Source organism: Labrus bergylta, chromosome 14, assembly GCF_963930695.1.
Source record: "Labrus bergylta chromosome 14, fLabBer1.1, whole genome shotgun sequence".
Taxonomy (NCBI): Eukaryota; Metazoa; Chordata; class Actinopteri; order Labriformes; family Labridae; genus Labrus; species Labrus bergylta.
Genome location: NC_089208.1, coordinates 16,637,439 through 16,663,769, shown reverse-complemented (window position 1 = coordinate 16,663,769; position 26,331 = coordinate 16,637,439). Strand labels below are relative to the sequence as shown.

At 38.2% G+C, this 26,331-nt stretch overlaps 1 protein-coding gene across 1 annotated transcript in view; it reads left to right on the top strand.

The window, feature by feature from the left end:
* Positions 1-26,331, top strand: part of fstl4 (follistatin-like 4) — a 185,823-nt gene that overhangs the window by 17,512 nt on the left and 141,980 nt on the right. Inside the window, exon 3 of the mRNA XM_065963116.1 lies at positions 8,128-8,161. Within this exon, the coding sequence (XP_065819188.1) occupies positions 8,128-8,161 (34 nt within the window). The remainder of the gene's footprint in view (positions 1-8,127; positions 8,162-26,331) is intronic.

The window sequence follows — 26,331 nt, the reverse complement described above, 5'->3', positions numbered from 1 at the left end:
CGGTACTTTAATAAGATCATTACAGTCAAAAAATAAATAATGTTGATGTTTGCATGAAAGGGACAGCTTCTGTCTGTTGTAATTAAACACTTTTTAGGTGACAGACTACACGGAACTGTTTAAGTGTTATACAGGTCTTGTAGGCGGCGTTGAAAGAGACGTCTCGCTCTCTTTAACATTAAAGATGATTAAAGCATTTGTCACCTTCAAGAGATAGGACACTGGATAGAGTCAGAATTGAGGGAGACAGAGAGAGTGTGTAATAACATGCAGGAAAGGAGCAACAGGTCTAATTTGATTCCACTTGGAGGACTGTATAGCCTCTATATGGGGATACAGCCCAACAGGCTACCGGCACCCCACTCATCTGCTTTTTAAACGTAATGGTTAAGGCCACTGAACCTTATCATGAATGAAAGTATCATAACAAAGCCAATGCCAGTCAGGCTAAACATTAATGAGTGAGAACAAACAAAGCCTGAAGAGTTTTCATTTTAACCATGCCAACCGATTTCAACAAATTAAAACCAGGCATTACCCTTTTTTAAATGACTTTCATTTGTGTTAAGACCCTCTAAAAACTAACAGAGCCCAGGAGTTCTTTAGCCTTTGAGAGTTGCTGTGTGGGTATGGGTTGTTACTTTATAAAAGTGGTATTTATCAGGGATTGTGTGCACATAGTTGTAGATGGCTGTTAAAGAGTAGTCAATGCTGTTTCTTATCAGCATTACAGTATGTGTAACTTAACAGTGTGCCCATGTATTGTATTTACAGAGGAAGGGAAGTGAAGTTCTTTACTCATTGTCTCTATCTAAGGCTTGTAAACAATACTGTGTATTTCATTGTTATGTGCCTGGCTAAATTAGCTAGATCTAAATGTCTCTCTATCATCGTTCAGAGCCAAAGGTCCTGTAAAGCAACAATACAACAGTTATGTAAAACCGTAATCATAAATAATGGAAGGAAAACATTAATTATAAAAGGCTGTGACTCACAAAAAAAACAAACAAAATCTTATCTGGACTTGAGTAAGCCAGGGGAGCAGTGGGAACCTTGTTTGTAGTTGACCCAAGTTGACCAAAGTTTGCTTGCTGCATCTGAGTCTCCCATTGGCACAGCTTGGCTCTCACTTCATCTTACATGTCTGTTACCACACTATCCTCTCCCTAAAGCTGAAGGTTTAACACACTGAGATGATATCTCACAGACCTGATATAAATGTTCTCCTGGCAAGATGTGCAGGCCTTGATTTTGACAACTGTGATGTACATCTAAAATGTGTGCACTGTTTGATTTGATCTTTATGGTAGTTCCTTATGTTGGTTGGGTGTTTCATCTGTTGGTTGCCTTGTTGTTTTGTTTTTTTCTGTTGTGGGTTCTTGTGCTTTGTTCTCATGTATGTATTCTACACATGTCAAAGCATTTTCAAACCCATGATTTTAAAGTGCGATACAAATAAAATTATATTGATTATTATGATTATTTTATGCTAAAGGCAGCAAAACGACAAAGTAACCTCACATCTATCCTCTGATTGTGGTTCATTTATTTATTTAAGATTGTGTTTGTCCATCAAGTTGAACAGTTTTTAGCTATTGCATAATCTTCTATTTTCGCTAGTTTCTTCATAAGATGCTTTCCTGGCAGCATCTATCAAAGCTAAATAGAGGAGAGAAAAACTAGCCCTGTGAAGAAATGGGTCCTTGCCAGCAACAATGAACACCTTAAACACATCTTCTCTGCATAACAGAAGTATAAAGCCCGAGCAGGTTATCAAAAAACGTATGCACAAACAGACGGACACACACAACACATCCCTGCGGTCATCCTTATTCTTTGTCAAATGAAGCAAGCACACCCCCTGGTCTGTTCAATGTGTGACTCACTTTGGGCTTTGCCAAATTGGCTTCCGGATCTGGGATGTAATTTTGCCCTGGTGGTTCAGTCCTTTTGAAATCCCTAGGCACCAAAAAAAAAAGAAAAAAAAATTCCCAGGCTTTCTCCTTCCTTCCATGTGGCCAGAATAGGACTTAAAAAGCTGTCATTTGGCACCAGCATTTAAAGAGAGCTCCTGGGTTACAACCTGTGAATCAGTGCAACCACATGATTATACAGAATGAATTCTCAAAGCCTTTAATAATGAATAAGTAATGCTGGATTCTTTTCTTTCTGTTACTGAAATTTCCTCATAAAAACCAACAACACAGTTACTCTGGGGACTAATAGACTGAATGAAATAAAGTAAAAAATAAAGACAAAAATGCAGATGAAAACTGTGTGTCTGTTGACAAACCCAAACTGGGCTGGTGGCGGCTTTAGTACAGTTACAGTGTGCAGGAGTTCTTGGTTTATTTTTTAGGGACACATTTTCAAGAAAATGAAAACTAATCAATGTAAAACAATGCACAGGATGCTGGGGCAGGTTGATTTCAGCTATAACTTTCGGAATATGAAATATTGGACTGCAGATTAAAAAGTAGGATTATCCTGTGCTGCATGTTGGCATCCCTTTGCTGGCAGCGACAGCGTAGAGGCTTTGAGGGGCTGCAGTTAGAGCTGCGTTTTCAAAGCATTTTTTATCAAATATTGATTAAATATATGCTGAACCTTATTCTATTATTGAGTTTTATCAATAAATCTGAATCAGTTCGTATCCTTTATTAAATCCATATAAATTAAAGGTGACATATTATGAAACACCCACTTTTGCAGTGTTTCTGAACATATATTTGAGTCTACCGTCCCACAAAATGTGAAATAAACCCATCCAGTCCTTTGTTTGTAGTCTGCATAAGTCTTACAACACAGAGAAAAGTACTCCGTTTCCAATTTGCTATACTTGTGATGTCACATTGGGATCCTGGTAAAAAAAAAATACCCTCCCCTCCCCTGGTATCTCCGACTACTGACTCCACCCCCAGCCTAGAGCAAAACTTTTGAGCCAGCCATTTATATTCCCGCTAGTGAAGGAGTGGTATCTACCAGGAAAAAACAGGGGTGGCTCATTGCATTTAAAGAGACACACACACCAAAACGGAGCATTCTGAGAGAGCTAGTTTAAACAGGGTCACAAACCTCCTCTGGTGCTTGATTGGTTATATTTTGACCAAAGCACAGCACAGAAGTTGCATAGACCACAGGGGACTGTTTGAAAAGGTGGAAAAAGGGTATAATATGTCCTCTTTAAGTGATCAACTTTTGTAGAAACTAAAGTGAATAATTACATCTTAAAACACGAGCTACAATATGTATAGGCTAACTGTTTAAAGTGGATTGCAACCTTATGTGTTCTATAAACAACATGTGATTCACAAATATTTTTTTCATGAAACAAATGCTCTGTAAAGATACATTTTGTCAGTAGAGTTCACTCCAGAAGTTGACATTTTGTAATCAGCTTGATTATAAATCATGGCAGCATGCTCAGCTCAGATGAACAGGTCAGTTTTCATTTATTTGACAGCGAGGTTATAACTTGGTTTGGAAGTGGTTTCTATGACAACATAAAGGAGTGAAGTAGTTGAATGATTTCAAAACAACTACAAAGAAAAGAAGTAATGCATTGAGTGAATATCAACTGCAGAAAGGATGAAAGAAAAAGAGAATGAAATGGCCTTCTCTCTTTGGGGGCATGTTCTTGGTTGTGTTTTTGATTTTCGGTTGCAAAAGCTACTCCCTGCCACATTCACAATTTCATTATGACTTGTACCCAGAGACTTTTATTTTATTTTATTTCATTACACTCCTTCAGACTCAGTTTCCCCTTATGTGGCGGCCTCTGGAAACCGTATACTCAAAGCTGAAAGAATCCTGTCAGACAGACAGAACATGTGCAATGGTTGACTTTCAGTTAGTAGCAGGAGTCAGGCGGCATGGAGGGATAGAGTTCTGTTAACTTGTAGACGGTGAAACACTTCATTGAGTGGTGCTCTTGTTTCTGATCTTCTCCTGATGTAGAACTTTTGTTGTTTATGATTCTGTCTCGAGAAGCGAGGGACAACTTTGAATAAATGAAAATGTTTAGAGAACAGATCGTGCCAGCGGTGAGCATCACTGGAAACAAGAAACCACTCCAGCTAATGATGCCGGGATAAAAGCTTCAATTTGCAAGGCTTCAGTTCTATTTTTGGACTCATCAGAGTTATGCTTGTGAAGGTATTACTACTTACAGTAGGTTCATTGCCAGTTCCTTTTTTTCCCATTTGGCTCCTTTTCATTTAGTTCATTAAGTAGCTTGTTTGTGCTCTGATGAATTACTGTTACGTAAGACAGGTCCCTTTTCTCTAAGCAACGGACAGAGGGGAATAACTATTGAATGTAGATGGATGAACTCTTGTGAAAAGAAAGACATTAATGGATTCAACTTCCCCTCCCTGTTCCTCATCGGGCTGCCTCTATGTCCTAATCCGGCTTTATCTTATAAAAGGTACAAAATGTCAGTATGCTTCACATGTAAGACAATAACGTAAGCTGATGCTTTAAAGACGTATCCACAGCAGTGTGAGCCTACAGGCAGTTACATTTTGCAGAGTGTTGTTGTTGACTGGAATGAAGACTCAGAGAGAGTTGATGAGAGAGTAAGTGTGCACCAAATAACATATGGGTCCTTGAAGACGAGAGCCTGCATAGAAACATGTATAAGAGAGAGCAAGGAAACAGCATATTCAAGCTGACTTCATAAGAGGCACAGCTTAAATTGCCCTGCTGTTTAAATTGCATTGCCACAATATGTCAGACTCTGTGGCATCAATGTCACATTCTTGTTTTGTTGGGGTGTTTAAATGGCATCAAAGATGGAGGCGAGACGCACAGAATGATTTGTTTGTACTAGTAATCGAAACACTTCAGCAATCGTATTAGGATTATGCCGTTGAACTCTATTGCTACGTCAAATCCAATAAAATGTGCGACTTGAAAGAAAGAAAGAGCCAGTGATATAAATAGCACCACACACCAGCATTATATTTTGATTTGCTACACGGCACCATTACTGCTTCTTTAGTATGTGAAGCTTTTTGTAGGAGTAAAAATCTCAGTTTATCAATGCTTGTCAAGTGACACCACAACCCCCAGGTAATAATACTTAATTGACATGTATTTAAAAAAATATTTAGAAATGATAATATAAGGATGAGAGGGTGTATCTGGAGGGTTGCAAATTGTTGGCTAATGCTAAGTTAGCAAAGCTGCACAGTCTAATGGTAATTCATTAGCTGACCAACTTTTTGGGGAGAAATTTCCCTTTGGTTGCAAATGACTTCCTGTTCAGTAGTTAACATATTTTTGATTTTTACTCTCGTATTTATTAGTATGACTTAATGTAATCATTCTTGAAATGTAAAGCCATTTGATGGTTTTTGAGTAGCACAAACTGTTCAAGGGTTGGGTGAGTGGTTAGAAGGTATTCATTCTCCTTTGTCCCTTTTGTGTATGTCTTTCAGCATCCCAACTGTTTTCATGATCAATTTACAAACCCTAACGGCACTGGACAGTTAAAACCCACTCCTATGTTGAAGTAGCCTTTACCACAATAACAAAACCTTCTGATCCCTCCTAATTGAAACTCAGTGACTTTGTCCTCTCTGCTCAGATAACATTCTCTTGATACGTATTTACATGTCTCCAGCAATTGAAAGGGTTGCATTGCAAAAGAAGAATATAAACTGCCTCCTGTAAACGGTATGTAAGAGTTAGGAGTCTTGCCTTGTGACAGTTATCACAAAATTGAAAATTTTCCTTAAAAGTCCCTAAAGCTTAATGGAAAGGGAAAGAGAAGAGTGATGAAAAGAACTGTGGGGAGTCATGGACAAGAGAGGACCGTATTTTTAGAAAGAAGCACATAGCCTTTCTTTCACCTCCATGCTTGGTTTGATTCTCTAATCAATTGATCAAACAGTGGCACTCGAGATGATGGAAGGCGGTGCTGATGAGCACACTCAATTTTTTCCTGCCATCATGAGAAAGCACGTCTGCAATTAAGATGGACAGATGGCAGAAAAGAAAAAGGGATAGAGATGAAGAGAGGCAGTGACAGGAGGCACTAAAACTGCTGGTTTCTCGTGAAGCTCTCATTCTCCTGGGAAGCCAAGAGGGCCTTGCAGACGCACACATGTTTTATCACTGAGCCTCATTACTGGAGACATACCACACTGAGGGACAAGAATGCAGAATGTCAAAACACTTGAAATGTTGCCACATATTGGCTTCTTCTGAAGGCTCTCTCATGTTCTATTTTAAAACACTGTGTCGATCCTTTGTTTTCGCATCTGTACATTAAATTGCATCTCAAGTTCAGATACATTTATGCAGAGCCACATGCTCTAGTGCTGTAACAAGCACACTTGATCAGTGGCTAACAAGCACAGCATGCACACTCAAATTCCAACAGTCTGTGCACACCAATTCACTCATTCATACACTGGTCAGCTGTACTCCTACTAAAGATCACAGCAAAGACAACACTCTATGTCCTTTGAGTTTCAGTTGTTCTTAATGCTGGATGCAAACATACAAGTTTTTCACTTTCTGTTCATATTATTATTAATTCATAATGCCAGAAACGAAGAGAACCCTTTCTCAAGTTTTAAAGTCCTATTTTGACCTCAATCTGCCATATAATGATGTCTTTTGTTATCTTCGTATCCAGACGTGCCTTCCCCTTTTCACTTCTACAGGACAACTCTCCTATAGTTTCCAAAATCCTCAACACTTTGTTTCATTTTGCAAGGCTACTCGCCTTTTCCGTGCACAGATACGGAATTTAAGGCCAGATAACAATGTGCAATGTTAATCTGTTGTTTTTTATGGCAGATACAAATGAAATAACAGATTGTACAAATCATGCTAATGCATGTATGAGTAAGAACTGAAAAGCTAATCTCATTCTTGTTTGCAATTATTGTCACAGCGACTTCAACTTTCAACCTTCCCTTGAATAAGAAATATTGCAAAGGCTATCTAGCTCTGTCAAGGTTAGTTTCCCTCACTTGTAGTGCTCACAATCCAAGATATCCACTCTACTTTTTACAAAGTAGGAGAAATGATGCTGCTGAAATTCAGCTTCACAACATTAGCCTTGGTTATAGATATTTGGGGGGGGGGGGGGGGGGGCTGTGGCTGTGGCTTAGCGGTAGAGCCGGTTGTTGCTCAACCTGAAGGTCGGGATTGAAAACCCCTGCTCCTGCAGCCACCACATAGCAACCTCTGCCGTCAGTGTGTGAATGATTGGGTGTGGCCTGCACTGTAAAAGTGCTTTGAGTACTCAGAAGTCTAGAAAAGCGCTATACAAGCTCAAGTCCATTTACCAGATGAGCTTTGATAACAAGGAGAGTTAGAATCCAGATCATGGACTATGTAAACATTCTGACATTTACTGTATATATTGTCAATGATGGAGACAGTGGGGGGTGGTGAATTTGAGATGAGTTTGTGTGCATCTCCCACGCTCATGTATGCAAGAGCTGAAAGAGCTGAAGTTAAATAATCAAATATGAAGTTTTATAAATACATAATATTCATGTAATTTGCATGCAAAACAGGACTACCTCAGCCGCAGACAAAATATTCAACCCACAGCCACACTTCAAAAGTAGCCCAATTTTTGCAGGAAAACCGCAGACCAGGCAACCATGCTCCCTGCTGTGACCTTTCCTCTGAAGTTATGCAGCTTTCCAAACACTACTGAAGCCTTAATCAAGCCACGACGGAAACTGAAATGTATTAAGATAAATGTGAAGCCACATCTCACCCTCATTCTCAGTTTGGACTGACAATTAAATCTGTGTTCATCCTGTATCAGTTGTTTGACATCCCGACAAATATTTCAGCGTAAACAGTATGTCACCTGCCACCTTGCAGCCGGTTTTCAATTAAGGTGACTGAATTGATTCTAGGAGGTGACTTTTTAAAGGACTTTTTGTTACTGTGCTGTCATTCCTTCCTTTCTCACTCTTCATTGTCTCTCTGTTACTTCACTTTTGCTTTCTTTCTCATCGTCTTTTTCAGAACCCAGAAAAGGCTAAAAGACACAGTAACGGATGGTGCGCAAAAAAGCTGGAGAAAGTGCTGTTTTTGTCTCACGCTTCCAAGCCTGTAATAACCACTTTTGTGTGTGCTCTGTGTTCGCAGGAGAAGGGGAAAGCGGACGGCAACATCGATCAATGTGAGTACACTCACTGTGTTCAAACCAAACAGCATTTTTCAAAATATGCCATGTTGTGCTCCAATGACAAAAATGTTTTTTTTTTCTTCTGTTATTATGGCGTGCACTTTTGTTTTCTTATTGCTGGGAGATGCTGCTGGGAAATGATTCAAATTGAAATGGTTTCCATAAAAGGGACAGTGCGGCCAGTAATGGAAGAGACGTCTGATGATGAAATAAGTGTGACAGTCTGAACAATCTAACTAATCCCTGAATCGGGTTTATTGCTCAGCCATCCTCAGGGCAGTGTTTAAAAGCATTGTAGATGTCATTTTGAAAGGATTTCAGTTGTTAGTGGATGCTAATATATAATCAACTATCCAGCGTTGGTACTCAGAGTCATCAGTGTGCTTAATTTACTATTCATCTGAGGAAATAGCTCTGTTCTGTTTTCAGAATCAACTCCATAATGTACTGCCATCTCTTCCATCTCCTCAAAAAATACAACGAAAAATAGTTTGAATCTGAAATCACTCATTGCTAGTGACAAGCCCTCTTTGATCTGAAAAATTAGTCCGGTGAATAATTACTCAGCTGTCAAACATCCTCAGCTTCCTGTCTGAGATGATAAAGTAATGTTTGTTCGATGCAGGCCTCATAGATGGTTTTACACTGCAGTGATTGCTTTGGCAGTTGATCTCCTGTATAGAAGATCAATCACAATAGGATGGAAATACTGATGATACAGTACTATACTAAGTTCAATGAATATAAAGTTGGATGCTAGTAATTTTGAAATTTGGCCATGTCTACCTATAGTTTTTTTTTTTTTAATAATCAACATTGTCACAGAAATCCTGAAACAATGTTGTTATTGTTTTCAAGGACAACCGATGTCTGAATACAGATCCTGTCTTTGGTTGAAACAGCTACATGTTTTTGTTTTTCTTGCCTCACTGTGAGGCTACATGACATTTCTGGTAACTAGCCACGTTTGTTCACAATACTTCGGTTTTATCCCTAACCCTAACCCTGGTGAAATTGTCTCAGTTTAAATATGGGCTATGCTGTGAAATGTATGATCATGTCGCTACTTTGGACATAACCATTATGTGTATGGCCTTTGTATTCATAGGTTTCCTGTTTTCTAAGCTTGGTCCACTGTGTGTTTTGCTGCATTGTAGTGCATTGACAGTTAGATTGAGTAGATGTGTGTAAGTTACTGTAACAGCATTATTTCTATGGTTGACTGCGTCCTATTTGACAAGTGACTGGCTCTGTAAGCATTAGGCCCTATTATGATGTGTTGTTGTCATCTCCTCAGGAAAGAGCTGTTTTCTCAGCTTGCAGCACAAAGTTCTCTGTGCCTGCTTCTATTCGACCTAAACATGACCTAGAGGATTTCTCTTGCTAATGTTTATTATTCAGCATCCAGTGCGGCATGTGTTCTCTTTTCTTTCTTTTTTTTACCTTTAGGATGTTTGCGAGTTGATTTCTTACACTGTATTTTGTGCAGACAGGTAGCTTTCTAGGTGATAATTGCTTTTCCAGCTATGTGAGCTTCCCTCACCTTCTTCTTACAATTCTGCTGCAGAATCACACGTGCTGATGAAAGAAACGCTGGGAGGTGTTTCTGGTACAGGCATTTCCATCATACTCTAGCTCTGCTCACAGATGTTTACTCAGACTTATGTGCATGTAAGAAAAAAAAAGACAAACGACATTGAAGGGGCAAGCTGATGAAAACAAACAGTAGAGAGAGGGGTAGCTCTGTCCCAGAAGCAAAATGCAAAAACACATCTCTATAAGCTGTAAGCATTTTACAGAAGCTTGCTGAATGTGGAGGCACTGTTGTTGAACAGTAGCAAATAAACACATGTTGGCAGAAGCATATTTAGCATGCAGTCACAGGAAGTTTATGGGAACACCAGAGGGAAACAATGGATTGAAGGTCATGGCTTTGATTTCACATATACTTTGCCCTTGTAATTTTAATATCTGTCTTCCCGAGCTCAAGGTCCAAGTGACAAAATAAGTTCATCTTGTGCACAGATGCAGTGCTACATGGTCAACTTGGGGTCATCAAAATTTCCCTTTTGCTATGTGTTTATTCTTGTGTTGAGAATTTGAAGGTTTATCTATAGTAGGCCTATCTGACTCTGTAAAATCATTCATCCTAAACCATTGAACTGTTGAGCGAGGAACGTGTCTTATTTTCTGTCATTGTCTAGAAAACAATAGGTATTCAAATCTGCAACTTTCAACTTCTTTTTTCCTCTTTTAGAACATGTTACAATTTCACACAATGTGATTTAGTTCTCATAATGACTCATTACAATATATACAAGGACTGACAGCCACTTCTTTAACATCAGCAGTGTGTTTTGGAAGCGTCAGCATTGAACCAAATAGTCCCTACTGGGACTCTGAGAACAGTTAGAATGCATTCAGAAACACTGAATAATAATTTACCGAGCTCTAGTATTAAAGGCTATAATAAAAAAGATATATTGTAGCTTTTGTCATGTTTTTTTTCCCCCACTTATTTAATATTGGTATCCATCATGGCCATGTCAGAGCTCATAGGCCAATATGACATTGGCCATGAGGTAAGAGGGCAGTCTCTTCATTCTCTGAAATCAGTATAAATATTATATATGAAGCCATCTAGAATAATTCAAATTGGTACTGAAACAAAACAATATAACTCTTTGGATATTTTTTGTATTAGGAGATATTTTAGGCTGTAATGTTTTCTGTCTGTAGTGCTGTGTCGTATGACTCTTTACTATTAAGAGCATGGACAGGAAAGTACATAGCATGTGTTGATGTCTATGTATGAGTAGTATGTGTTTCGCCAATCAGTGGTCTCATCCTATTTATTATATTTAACTGTTTTTACATTTTATGTGATTGCATGTGACAAATAAGATATTGTCGATGGCCTTTTGTGATAGAATATTCGTCTGCTTCCTATCCATAATGTTTTTCTCTTTCTGTATATGAGTGAACAGAAACATAAGTGCCGAGGAGTATTGCTTAGTGAAAGACTCTGAAATAGGGAATCAGTAAAATGCAGGGGAATATTTCTAACACCTGATATTCATAAGCCTCACTCCGAGGTCTCACCCACATAATCTGAGCAGGTTTGACTAAACTGTATTAACAAGGTGTTGACAGTGGTTGGCGCTTTATGTTCCATTTCTGAATGGCTTTAAATCTAGCTAAACGACATGACTGATTGCGCAACAGTTTTTCCCCATTCATCAGTAAACCATCACAGCCACCGCTATTTAGTGAAATGATTTTTAGATTACATTTCACTAGGAGCATAGTAAATTGTTGACCTGATTTATGTATCTGGTATTTTGAAAGAAATATGTCAATATGACCATATTAACAAGGGATAAAATTAACATTGTGAAAAAGTGAGGATATGTTGAAGATCTCTAGCCAATAATGAAATATTTCTGCTTGTCATTTAAGGACAGCCGGTATCATACCGTGAGCTTTTCTTCCCACTTAGCGTACGCTGATTTACTCTTGAGACTAATTATCCGCAGCCTGTTTGTATACTAAACTAGATCCACCGTCAAATCAGGCAATTGCATTTCATTTTCTTGTTATGCTCAGCTCTCTCTTGGATGATGATCAGTGTAGCTCCTTAGGATTGTTTCTTTTTTCACTGCCAGTTTCTGATTGCTTATCCCACTTTTGATTTTTCATTATTTTATTTTACCTTTCCCTCCTTACTCTCTATTTTGTAAATCCTTTGTTATGGCTCTATCTTCTGCTCTACCTCATTTGACTCCCCTTACAAATTTTCCAGCCTTATTTTCACTCACCCGCTATCCCCTTTTGGCAAACATTATACTAGGGTGTCTATGCTCCTCATTTTGAGACGGTGACATTCATCAAATTGGCCCAGTTTTACCTCTGGAAGGCAGATGCTTATGGTGAATATTTCTTAAGTGCAAGCATTGCATATGAAGGTTTTTAGCTTGCTCAGACACAAACAAAATTGACATTTTACTGGCTAGTTAAAATGCTATGGTCTGGAAAGTAAGCAGTTTCTTTACAGAGCTTTGTTGGTTGGATCCATATGGAAAAAAATGAATAATGTCCATTTATCTACCAAGCGAGTGGTGATTAATTCAGCCATGAGTGCTTAATTTATGAACCTTTGCAAAGGCCTAATCAGAGTTTGTTGCCGTCACAAATTAAACAATAGGAGGAGGCAATGGGAAGAGGCAAAGCAAGTTAAGCAGTCCTGTGGTTCATTTAGATTGTAATTGGGTGAGAATTAGATGGGACAAGGTTGACAGAGAGACTCTCTAATAAGCAGTAAATGACTGAGGAGGAAACTGGGAGGAGGGTAGAAGTTAGTGGAGGGGGCTTAGAGAAGCTGGAGTGAACTGGGGGTGGGGAAAGAAATATGTTTGGTAGATTGGTAGTCATCTCCTGGCTCTAATTACTCAATTAGGGAGAAGACTTCAATTGTCTTTCATTTAGCATTCTGTGACCTACGGCATACTGACTGTAACAAAGTTTGCCTTCCTGCTTCAGTCAATGATGAGAATATATTTTTTAGAATCCTTTCTGAAATTAACAGAAGGTTGTGGCACATTTACTTTTTGTATCTTAGACGCTCACATGGCTCGTGTGTTTTGTTAAAGGTTTTGTTAAAGGTTTACCCCCCCCCCCCCAAAAAAAAAAGCAGAAGAAAAAGACATAATGACAATTCAATAGTTTTATTATAAATATATTGGTGGGGCGCCGATGGCCTAGCAGTTGGTTTGGGCCAACCTGTGGCTCCTTTCCCTAATGTCATCGCCCATTTTCTCTCTCTCCTATATCCAGCCCTATGTCCTATAATGAAAGAATAACACCCCCCCCCCCGCCAACAAAACCAGAACAATTACATATACATTTCATTTTTTCCAATGGACTCCAAAAATGATTAATCTTTTAGCCAAAAAGTCTTCTCGAAAGAAAACTCCATGAATAAAATATATCTGGCAACACTAAACAGACCATACACACACAATAAGTCAAAGCCTCAGATTTGATTATGGAAAGATCAGAGGAGTAGGTCTAATAAAACAAGGGTTAGTGCAGACAAACAATAGCTAACTCATTGATATTTTTGTTTTTGCACCAAAACATTTGGTTATTTATTTATTCATAAAAGTCGTATTTGACAAGTTGGACATTATACAGATGGTGTTATTATAGGTGGTGCATACTAATCTTTAGAAAGTCTGTTTACTCTCTGAATGAATCCCATGGTATTCTATCATCATGTAAAACATGAGCTGATGAATAACATCACACAGTAAGGTGTAGTTAATCTTATAAGGTTTGCAGATTTGCACAAAAGTATTCGAGAAGATGTTATGAGGAAAAAAGATGGCAGATCAGATGTATAGTTTTGATAGAGTGATAGAGTTTAAGGGATTCTACTTTTCAATGCATAGAGAAGGTGGAATGCTATACCCTCTAACTGTATTCAAGGTTGAGAAGGAAATGATTAAATCGCTAGCTGAGAAACAAATCCACCCAAGTTTACAATTTATCAGTCTTGAATCCTTCACTTGCAGAAGAAATGTAAACTAAAAGAACACTGTAATGTCATCAGATACACTATGCTGAACTGTAGGTCTCACTTTTAACTGATCTCTTAATTTACACGTTTATTTCTCTTTCTGAGACTTGATCAATATGAGCAAATCGAGCTGTCTATAAAGTATCTCTGTGCTTACTCATGTTTTCTGCAATACATTTCCCTCTCCCTACATTTGTCTCGCAGGGAACTATCGTGTAAGAATCTGCCAGTTGTCGATTATTTTCCCAGAGACAATGTGCATAATTAGAATGTGCAAAAAAGAATACATTCTCACAGCTGAAAGTTGTAAGTCACTCTCTCAGTCACATCATAAATCTCTGTGAAATGTGATTTCATTAAGCTTCCGAGCAATAAAGATTACCAAGCGAAAAGTTCATTGACGACTTAATCAAAAGAGCAAAATGAAACCGGCGCTGCTGAAATCAGGCCCACCTTTTTATAGACCTGGTTACAAAATTAGAATACCTTCAAGCAAAGTTATGATTTGCGCCATAAATCTCACAATTTCCACATCGTCGTGAAACTTAATTTGATCGGCTCGGGAATTATGTCTCATTTCTTTTTCTGATCTAATTCATAGTCAGCTGAAGTTTCATGCGGTGATAATTTTGGCCAAGAAGTCTGAAAGTCAAAGACAAAGGGGATTGTAGCAGCAGGGTAAGCTCCATGTTGAGCATGCCTGCAGATAGCGCTGAAGGGCTTAAGGAGGGCACACAGCCTCTCCAGGGACTAAGAGGGACTGACAGTGGCACTCTGAATAACACTTTCCTCTGACTGGAGCAGGCTGCACCACTAGGCCTTTTTTGGACACACAAACACACACCTGCTGTAGTAAAGGGAACTGAAAGGACACAGGCAGTGCTAAAAAAAAAAAAAAAGACAACAGAAAGAACCAGCAGCAAAGAAAACGTTCATGCTGAAAGATGAGCACAGTTTTTTGTGTTCTTTTAATGAGCTTAAGTTACATCTCCACATCATTATGCTTCCCTTTGTGATACAAGAGAGCAGTTACAGCAATAGCTGTAAGGATACCACCAAAGGGACAACAGTATTGCACATGTTCTACAGGTTGTTTTTTTTACCCCAAACTCTAACTGGTCTTTTATAGTTACCTTTCTTGATCCCATGGCCACACTTTTTTACACTCAAAATGAGTGTATGAATTACTTGATGACGTGTGGTGTTCTCCTGATAATATAAACAGTTTTTTTCTTTCTTTAGCCTACCCTCTCACAGTTAACATGTGAAGTACCTGGTGCCAGGCATAAGCATGTACTATATAAGTTGGCCCATAAGGTCCATAGGGCTGCTATTTATCAGTGTTTATTGATCAATCCTTAAGCACTTTTTTAGAAATGCATTCTTCAGTTTCTCAAGCTGAAGATTAAATTACATTATTTGTTTCCCAACTGATTGATTTTCCTTTTGGCTACACGTTGGTGCAGGGGTTTGCGCTGTTGCCTCACAGCAAGTGGGTTCCAGGTTTGAATCCCCTTCAGACAGGGTCTCTATTTGTGGAGTTTGCATGTTCGCCCCATGTGATTGACTGGCGATCAGTCCAAGGTGTACCCCGCCTCTCGCCCACTGTCAGCTGGGATTGACTCCAGCTCCCCTCGACCCCAAATGGGAAAAGCGATATAAATAATGGAAGGATGGATGATTTTCCATTTTTCAATGAACAAATATTTTAAGTGCAACAAATGTAACTGTTGTCTGATTATCAAGAGGTTTCTGTTCAAACAAAAGAATACAATTTCCATGTATACCATTTTGCGCGATTAAATTACTTAGACTCCGCACCTTAACATACCATATAACCCACAGGAGGTCAACTCCTGGATGATACCATCTGCTGCTTTGTTAGCGAAAGCATCACTGCAAACCGTCAGATCCATTCTTTACCTTCATCCCCCTGGTTTTTACTGCCTTACCCATCACCAGCAGACGGCTTTATGAGCTGAGAACAAAAATGATTGCTTTTGAATTCAGATTATATGCCTCTGCACTCAGCTCTTTCTTTTTCCCTAGCTCGCTCTTTCTGCTCTTGTCGTCTTTCCCACCTCTAACACACACACACACATACACACGTACATTATATACAGTACCTACAGTATATGCCTGCTAGAGTTTGAGAATAAGTTATTATGATTTGAATCTCAAACAGCAAGGTCCTCAGAAGCACTTTGCAGAAGACAAGGTGAGCTTACACCCAGGGGAGTGGAAATAATAATACGCTGCTGTCAGGTCACATTTCTACAACTCAGTAAACACACTCACTCTTAAAATCCTTCTCCCTATCTCGTTTTGATTAACACCCACTGCAGTTATTCTGTTTTACAGAATATTTTTTGAGAATACCATCTATTTGTGAACTATTCCTGATGTATTCCTAATTAAGTTGCATTCTTTTATTGTTGCAGACTTCTAACTACACCAAAATAATTGATCAGATCCTTTTAAAGACACCTTATAGGCACTGAACAAGCACTTTTCTGCTCAGTGTCTGCTATCCTATGTTTCCAGACGGGGACATACAAGATCAATTTAGATCTGAAACAATCTACATTTTTAAAACATACAAAGCACATGAATTTGCTTTTCTCTGAAAACAACGCAGCAGACAGTATGACCTCCTTCTGTGTTGTAGGTGAAGTTGGTAATGGTTTGTTTTTGTTTTGACCAGAGAAGGTAGGCTGTTTTGAGGAACCCTCACACGGCCATCTTTGCTCTTCTGTTTGGTAGCGACATGGTATTGTAGCTCAATAAATGGTTGCTTGTCATTGTGACCGCCATGTAGTGGACTGTGAGGTTTGCAGGCAGCAGGTCATCTGAGGAGCCAGTTGCTATCAGGCAGAAAATAAATGAACAATTGATTGTACAAGCAGGATGCTCAGGGGAAGGGCACAGCAAGTACAAAATGAAGAGTTCATCCCTCAGTATGCATATATGCTCTTTAGTTAAAGGATTTCAGTCAGCCTTCTGCGGTTACCTGACTCAGAGATCATTACACATAATGGACGTAATGGTCCATCCTCATACTCAAAATGAATTTCCTCTGACGGATATTTGAGTGTTCGCTCACTCAAAGCCCATTCATGTAAAGAAAAGCTCCCGCCTCATTACAAAGCCAGTTCATGTGCTGTCGGCCCTTCTTCACACAAGCAGGGTGAGGAAAGGCTTGATTGTGAACTCATTGTTAGTTTTCATATAGCCTTCTGTTTTTAAATTATTTTCTCAAAGTATTTATCATTACAACCACATACTCAGGCCTGGAAGGTGAAAATGCCAGCTCACATAGCCTCACATCAGTCATTCCTATTTGTAGACCCTTGGGTATGGCTGCTGAAGTCAGTCCTCACAGTGTACCCATTTGCTTGTCTGTGTAGACTCTCTTATTTGTTCCTGTGCTCCTGGTACTGCCCCTGTCTGTGCAGGCTTGTCCACAGTGGCAGCCTCTATCTGTCCAAGCGTCATCTCTCTGCAATTTCTCTTTAGCTTTACCCTGTTTTACCATCTGGAAAAAGGTTCAGTGTCTGAAGCGGTGACCTAAGTGTGACCTTAGTGTAATGGCTGTCTCCACTCAATATGTGACCCATGCATTTCATCAGCTGGCTTCCTTAAACTCCAGAGTTCCATAAAATAGCCACAAAAAACTGTTGTTGTTTTTTTTGATTATTTAGAATAAATTTGTGGAGACGATGTAGACACATTTTCAATGAAATAGAAAATGCTGGCAAATCACAACTGTGTATGTAAATGGCAACCATTCAAACCTCATCAGGCTGAAAAAAAAAATCATTTATGTCTGATTAATTAAATTTAGGAACGTTACAGTGAGATTGTCAATTCACTTATTTTAACTTTACTGATCTATAATGTGATTACACAAATAGAATGCAGTAAAGACAGTTTGACAGATAACTGGAAAGATCTCAATTGGTGTATTGTCAAATTGTGCTTTTCATTGCTTTGATGATATGTTGAATTGAAAACATGAATTTGAGACACTCCTGTGAAGATTGGAAAGCTGGGGCTTAGATGTAATAAATAAGGCACTATTTAAAATAGTGAGTCAGTAAGTAGCCAAGTCAGAGATCACTCCAGTGCACCTCATCTGGATGGAGTGAGAAGGGACTGAATCAAATGGGTTTTGTGTATAGTAAAAAGAAATGAATAGAGTATTTGTATTTCCTAGATCATTTTCCCAAATATGACAAGCAATTATGATTGTCCAGGTTTTGGCAGTGGGAGTGAGTGAGCTCTGCCAGGATTCTGCCTTTGATGGGGAGCTTTTTAGAATTCAATATGCAATTTGAGGTTTTTCACAAGCTCTTTGTCCGCACCCCCTCCTTTTCTGTCAGCGACAAGACAGCACATAAAAGCACTGCGGCGGCTGTCTCAGATATTGTGATCTCGACAAACTACTGTATACCCATATCCCACTGAGAAACGTCTCCGGAAATAGCCTCATACACTCTCAGGATTGTGTGATCACTGTCATATACAGGATTCTATTTTTACACATTGTTATGATCCCTGAAGCCCCTGGAAATGCATGAAGATTAATGAGAATCTACCGTAAATGTAATTTAAAAAACAAGTCAGTGAGGGAACAGCACCCGTGGCTGGGCAGGTGGGTTGCCTGTTCTCAAAAATGTTTGCCACTTTCTTAGCAATTTAATCACTGAATAATTTATTTTTCAACAAATTTATATGTAAAATGGCTCGGGCAGCCAGCCACTGGGGGAGGAAACCGTGGAGCACCTGCAATAATAGAAAATATTAAAAAACTGTTTCTCATCTCAAAGTGAGCCTGAGAGGCAGTGTCCAAGATGGTAACTAGAGTCATGCATACATAATGTGAAGAGGTCATGGGTTCTGGGGGAAAGGAGGACAGGTCAAAGGTGGTGGATAATTTAAATTTGTCAATATCAAAAGATTAATTATTTTGTCAGATCAATATATCACTTCATATTATCAAATTTCCCTTCATTTCCAAAAGGCTGGAAAGGTTGAATGTCTTGTCAAAGGTCTTGCTTCAGCTCTGCCATTTCGCTGATAACTGCTGTAATGAGCAAATGAATTATAATGCAGATTATTAAACCTCTCCTAGTGAGTGACTCTTTGGGCCCTGACAGAGCTGTGCTATTTTGAATTTAACTGAAAGTTGGGAACTCTAGTGTCTTGAGGTCAGGCAGGGGATTAACTTTGTCATCAATTGACAGTTTTCTTTCCAGCGTGGAAACTGTTCCAGACGTGTTTTTAGCACATGAACGTTAAAGTGTTGGTTAGAACTAACTTTACATCTTCATATAATTCATGTAAAAAAAAAAAGTTGAATCCGCCAAAATGATGATGACAATTCTATTTATTTTATCATAAACAGTACTACTGTACTGGGTTACATTGCTACTGTATCTTCACCACCATTGACAGGAGGTTTCGCAGGAGGTTTAGCAAACAAATCCAGATCTTCTACATATTGAATGTCAGGATAACGAGGTCTACAAGGGTTTTTTTTTCTAGTAGCTGTAAGAAACAGCACTTTACCTTTCACAGTTGTCTGATCTAGGTTTGTGGTTTAGGTGAAATATTTTAGATTTGCTTCACTTGCTCTTCTTCTCATGGTTCACTGTCTACACTTTGGTTTCTTTTTTATACTGTCGACTTTTTGACAGTAAGTTGCCGTATGTCTCACCACCATGGACCAGTTACTGAAAATTAGTAACTAGTAAGAGTTAGTTACTACAAAGTAACTGATTTTCTTACTGACTACATTATAGAAGTAACTAGTTACTTGGGAAAGTAGCATTTCTTTTTATGCTTCAATACTCATTTTAATGTACATATTATTGGTAATGCCTTTGGCAGTTTGAGAGGAAACAACTCACAATATGACTACTATGGTAGAAGCGTGTTTTCAGCTCTGTGCTTAATGAGATTAGAATTACTATTCTTGTCGGTACACAACGTTTTCCTTCTTTTCCTTCCTGCCTTTGTTAGTTTAATAACCACTTAAGGTCTTATTTTGTTTTAATTTGAACCAACAGGGCAGGCAGGTAAACCACATATTGCATTTTTTTCACAGAACGGCATTAGCGATACATAGACCCTTCCTACTTTGCCTTTGATTGGCTTACCCTGATAATCTTACTCAACCAAACAAGAAAAGCAACAAGTACTAGCCAATGACAAGGCTGGTTCATACCTTCACCTTCAGAAAACATTGCAGTAAACTACTGAATGATGAGCATTTTGTAACAATGCACATGTTCACTTCTATCTACAAACTGTTTGTGCCATCTGACATCTCCCATGTGCTCCTCCAGCACTTGTATTATACATACAGTATGTGCTGATTCCTTTTTCTTTTATAATTCACTTTGTGCAACATATTGATCAATGATCTTAGAAACGTTATTACCGCTGAATATACTTCTACATCAATGATGCAGATGTTAAATCACATCAACCTTTATTAAAAGATAATTTCAGTGGACAGTGGCTTTATAGTGTCTAAAAAATAGCAAAAAAAATGGAATCAGCCATTTTTTCTTGCCAAATCTATGTCCGAATAGATTTAATTTTAGCTTTTGTAATCTTTATAACTCCTTAATTATTGATGCTTAGGGAAAGTGCCTGCCTTTAACGTGTGCATTTATTTACAAAATCTACAGTCAGTGAATTAAAGTCCTATAATGAGCAGATATCGTACATCTTGTGATTTAAGTAGGGAAATTGTAAAAGTCACTGATTGATCAGTTCATTTATAGATAAAAAGTACACAGCATTTGCAGTGTTGCAGTGTGTGCAATTCTATGGTATTAACGTATTTTCTGTTTTCCCCATCAACTGTCCAAGCCCATTTGAAATCTACTGAACAGTTCAAGTCTTTCATCAGCAAATGGAAATTTGGTTGTTTGTTACAAATTCACCCACACAGAAAATTCCTCAAACGTCCCTCACACCATTGGCAACAATGAATTGAAGAGCCAATTTTGATGAAGAGTAAGATATCCCCCACACTAAAGCTCTCTTAGGGGATAAATATGGTTTCCAGTCATATTCAGGAAAGGTATTTCATATTCATGTACAAATGGAGCAATTTTTGCAAATAGTATGTGCAATAGTGGGGCAGCCTCCCAGGTGTGTGAGCGACCGCCAGGACCCTGAGGAGATGCTCTTCACCCTAAATGCATCAGCAACTACACCCTGGGCCAACTGAAGTAGGGCAGTGAATGCATTAGGGTGTCATTGGTTAAGGACATCAGTGAAAAGAAAGAGAGGGAGATGGAGAGAGAGAGAGAGAGAGGTCTGTAATAAAATTGCTACTTGCCATACTAAGCAGGCGCAGTAAGTTTAGTGTGAAATCAGATGGAGCTGGTTGTGGCTAGCATGGTGTCGGATGGATCTGTCTCTCAGTGAGCTAAGTGATAATTCAGCTGTCATTCCGAGGGGGAGGTGAGAAATAACAAATTTCTCAGATGGCTGAGAGAGGGCAGGGATCGGAGTAATCAACCTAACGTTGCTTTCTGGTAACACTAATTAAAGAAACGTTAATCACAGACTCACAACTTCAAGCCACCCAGCAATCACCTGCCTCATTAGATATATTCTGTAGCATTGTGGTGTTATCACTTGAAGTCTTTCTCAGTAGATCGTTGGCCTTTTTAAGCTATTGTAGAGCACTTATTAATGCTTTACCATGCATGTCTATGTTCTACATTTACAAAGCCATTCAAAGAGTTCTCCATGTATAATCTTCTTATGAACTAATGATACCATAAGCAGCAACTACAGTGTAGGTGTCCATTAAAGGGAAACTCTAAGATAAGGGCTTGGTAGAGTAAAATGTGCTCATGCAGAAGGAGGCATTAATTAGTGTAGTGCTTGTTAAAGACTGAAAATAAGCTTTTATTTTACAAATGCAACATAAAAGTCGTATTACTGCGTGAGTTTATATCTGTGCCGTACGGTTAAATTAAGTGTTCTCAAGTTCTTAAATGCAAAGTAACTTCAAACAATGGGAATCAAACTCGTTTTAATTTCTATTCTAAGTGTACTTAGAACCCTGTACCTTTTCTCCAATCTTTTGGGGCAAGTCCAACTTGTAAGTCAGCCAGTCCCCTTTTTCTTGCATTTACGTTGGCTGTTTGATCTGCTCATATCTTGTTAGTATGACTGGTTTTGGCTTTGTTAGTTGGGATGTTTGACATAATTCACTGCATCAGCTCTTGTACTTTAAACTCAGTGAGTTCATGACAAACCAAACCCTTATACAGACAGACTGCAGGATTTCCATCTTTTATAAATTGAGAGCATAATAAGCAGCAATAGGATAGAATTAATTCACAAAGGTTTCATACCCACACAAGACAACCCACGCTTCAGTCAGTAGGAAGTCAAAACTTATTCCACAGGCCTTTATTATTCAGAGTAGGTGTTTCAAAGCCCTGACCCTAATCACAGTTTACTGTCATTTTCAGGTGTCTCTGATGATAGCTTTTGCATTCATAATAGCAGCAGAAACCGCAGACAATCAACCTTTCGCTTTGTTATTCTGAAGCTCCGACTCTCAGTTCCCTGTTCTTTACCGACTGTTCTTTTTTGTTGTTTGGCTTTCTCTTTCTGGCTTTTTTATCTCCCAATTCTTTTGTTACCAGTACATACATTAACCCAGAGGGTGCATGTGGATGCAAAGATACAGAGTCAGACTGAAAACACTCAGACTTTATTTTTAAGTACTGAAGTTTCAGCTTTGTGTACCTACAGTCCATAAAACTCTCTTCAGACATTAATTTAATCTTTATACAGGTACATTGTTCAGTCTGTTTCAATATAGACATTTGGGGGAAATAAGTATTTATAATCCTCTCTGAATAGGTTTATTTTTCTTCTAATTTTTGTCTTCATGTGAAATAAAATTATTCACACATAGACATGTTACTGTCTATGTCCCTGTATGTAGCTCAGTGTGGTCTTGTATGTGTGAGTGCACAGGTATGGAGACAGGCCGTTGAACCGCTTTAAAATACATGAATCTCTCTTTAGTTGGCCCCCGAGACCTGCTGAGCTGGATCAAGAATGATGTCAGCAGAATATTTAACGATAGAAGGGAGGAAGACTGTGACCACATCATTTCTCTTACATATTTTATTACCTTACATTCAATTTTTTTTTTTTTCTGCCGTTTGTATTGAATTTGCTTGAATCTATACCTACACGTGTCTACTTGTACTGATGCTTGTTATTTTATATTCATCTCTGTCAGACATGATTCTTTTCTTTGTTGATTCTAAAATCTGTTGAGCTACTCTCAAGAAAGAGTACATAACTACATTTACACACATTAGAATAAAACCAACTTAGTACACTTTTTAAAGGTATCCTGAGCTGTTGTATTATATTGAGATATATTGCACATATTCACATCTATTGACATGAACACTGAATGCGTGCGCACAATTAAGCAAGCCCTTGCCCTTTGAATGAACTGGCTTATTTTTGACACAGAAGACTGGCGCAGGTACAGGAAAAAGCTTGACAATTAATATTATAGCCCTCAGGTAATATTATATTGTTCTTCAGTGTCATTGCATAATGTACGCCTATTTGATTCATAATGCATATTCAATTAGGTCATTTGAAATGTGGATAATGAGGTTCCACTTTACTGGTCATTGTGATTTAATTCATCATGCAGAGGAAAAAGGAAGTTGAATATGAAGTTAAAAGTGTTTTGCTGCATGGGTAACCCCACCCACCCAACCCCTTCCTCCATGTAGGTCTTTATTTCATCTAAGTATGTTGAGCTGCAGTTTGCTGCTCCAGGGCACTAAGGGAATGATGGAGCATTTGAGTGTGGTACCCTACAGCCAGTGCAGAATGACTATGTTGCTGCCTCTGTGTCTATAATCCTGCTTTAACAAGTTGACAGCCGTGAAAATCACAGGATTATGACATTAGATGACCACCCCATGCTGTCATCACTGACTCACAGAAACCCTCCACTTCAAAAGTAGGAGTCATTCTACAGGGCTGCTTTCCACTCCAATGTTGAAGTGTTTGAGTGGTGTGTGGTGTGACAGAGAGCTAAATGACTCCATACTTCATGTTTTTTCCTGCGTTTGATAGACACATTAAATTGTGACCCCTATTAAAATCAGGGAGCCAAAATTAATCTGAAGCAATTTATTTGCACCAGACTGAAGTTGTTTTTAACTTGAAGCAATAACATCACGGCTCTGCAAAAAAAAAAGAAAAAAAAAGGAAGCTGTATTGTGAGCGTGGTTGAGGCTAATGAAGGCCTGCTGTGTTCTCATCATTCTGCTTCCCCATTCATTTGGCATATTAGGCCAAATGCTCTGAGAGATGTAATTACATTCATGTATCATTAAAAGGATATTTGAATGTTTTTTTTTAGATGAACAAAGAAAAAAAAGAGTTGGACCACACTCAGTGGTTTTGCAGTCAGATTGCCCAACCTACACAAACATAATCTTTCAATACACGTACAAATGTTTTAAATATTTGCCTACAGGAGGAAGATAGTGATGTCATGAGCTGAGAAGATAATAGAATTACATTTGTCATCTTCCTTTATTTGCATTTAGGAATAAGAAATGCTTGTTTTATTCAAACAAAGCTATTCTTATCTGGGATTGTGGAATACGTCTGTATTCACATCTAGGCTGTTTTCATACTTAGTATTCATAAGGATTTGGGCCAGTATCAGTTTTTCTCATAGATTTACAAATTACTATGCAAGCCGTCACCTTTGATATCAAGTATGGAATAGAATCTATCAGAAACATATCTGCTAGCTTTGTTCAATACCAATGAAGACTCACTTTAAGTATCTCTATTTCTGACTAAATGTTTCATGTTCTCTGTGGAAGACATGAGTAACCAGCAAACTTTCAAACCTTTTTTTTTAAAGATTGATGTTGTTGGGAAATGCTTGTTTCTCTGTTTGAGGTTATTTTTGGTACCTGGCAAATAAAGACAATCATTCAAGTTTACATTTAAAAAAAACTTTTACATCTCGTTGAACATTTTATGAACCTTACAATTACAGTCCTCACAATAAGCTATAAAAGAGTTACAGCCAAAAGAGTGAAGAGGCACTGATGTTGGGTAATTAGTTCTGGCTGTTCAATGAGTGTTCAGGTCAGCGTGCTTTGCCAAGCCAGTGAAGTTCTTCCTTCCCAAATGTACCGTTTCTATCTTTGTGTACAGAAGTGGAAGCACTCTAAAATATCACTTATGTACAATAAATAATATATATTGTGTCTAAAACATAGTTTAAGGCATCAAGACATTGGAAAGACAGATCCATTTTCAACATTTTAGCATTAAACATTAAAAAAGTAGTTCTTAGTGTGTATTTTGTGATTCTACATTGCTTAGTACTTTTGAGAAAACATCCACAGGTCCATGATAATGATGGCTTTCTGGCCACAGATGAGAGTAGAGTACAGCTCACTACTGCCTTCAGCTCTACAGCCAAGCTGTATTGATCTCGATTGGATTTGGTCTACAACATACTCTCGTCTAACTCTGAGGATAACCCCCAAAGGCACCTTAAAGACTCATAGAAGTTCATAGTGAGTCTTCCCTGAAAGGAGAACAAACGATGTAAGACTCATTCAGTGCCCTTAGGTTACTTTGGCTTAGCTAAATCACAGGGAAGTGCATCCAAAGTCCTGATTCCCAGTTTTCCATCAGTCTTCATCAGATCTATTCTGTGGAGGGCTTACAGGTAATAAGGCCCATATGGTATAGAGATATTTATTTATTAGTATTTTTTTTTACATGTGAAAGTTTTGACAGTCATCAAATCAAAGCAATACGAAAATGAATATACTGTTCATAACAATTATAGTGATAGCAATGTTTTTGTATATGCAGCCAAGCAAAATTCACTCTATACAGGACTTCCACAAAGTTTTTACAAGACATATCCCATATTCAGGAAACTACAAAGCTAAAGTTCAGAGTATTTTGATTTTTTATTAAGTTGCTATTCATAATTTAACTTTTATTCATTTATTATTCATTTTATTAAATAATGTATTTATTAAGCATGATTACTGGCATTAATAATCACGTTTGAATTTCCATTATTTTGCTTTTTTTTTTAAAGTGCTATTATTTTGTATTTTTGTACTGTCTTAAGCAAAAGTTGCTTGACTTCCTGTTTGGATACAAAGCTGGTTTCATCTTGAAAGAAAATAAGGAACAGACATTTAAAGGCATGAGTAGGTTTACATGGACTTCACATTTCAGATATGGCATAATGGTTTATTCTGGTTACTGAATTTGTGATATGATGTTTACATGCACAAAAACAAAGATAAGATTCTTTAAAAACTAGATCAAAACCAGGTCCATGTCCATGTAAACATAAATGATGCCATAACCACTAAATAATTAATGGAAATGATTTTACAAATATGTGTGTATACACATAAAAACAGAGATACGTGTCCCTTAATTTGTCCTCACTTTATGTTAGAAATATGCAAACAGTGAAGTGCAATGAAACAACAGAGAATATTTTTTT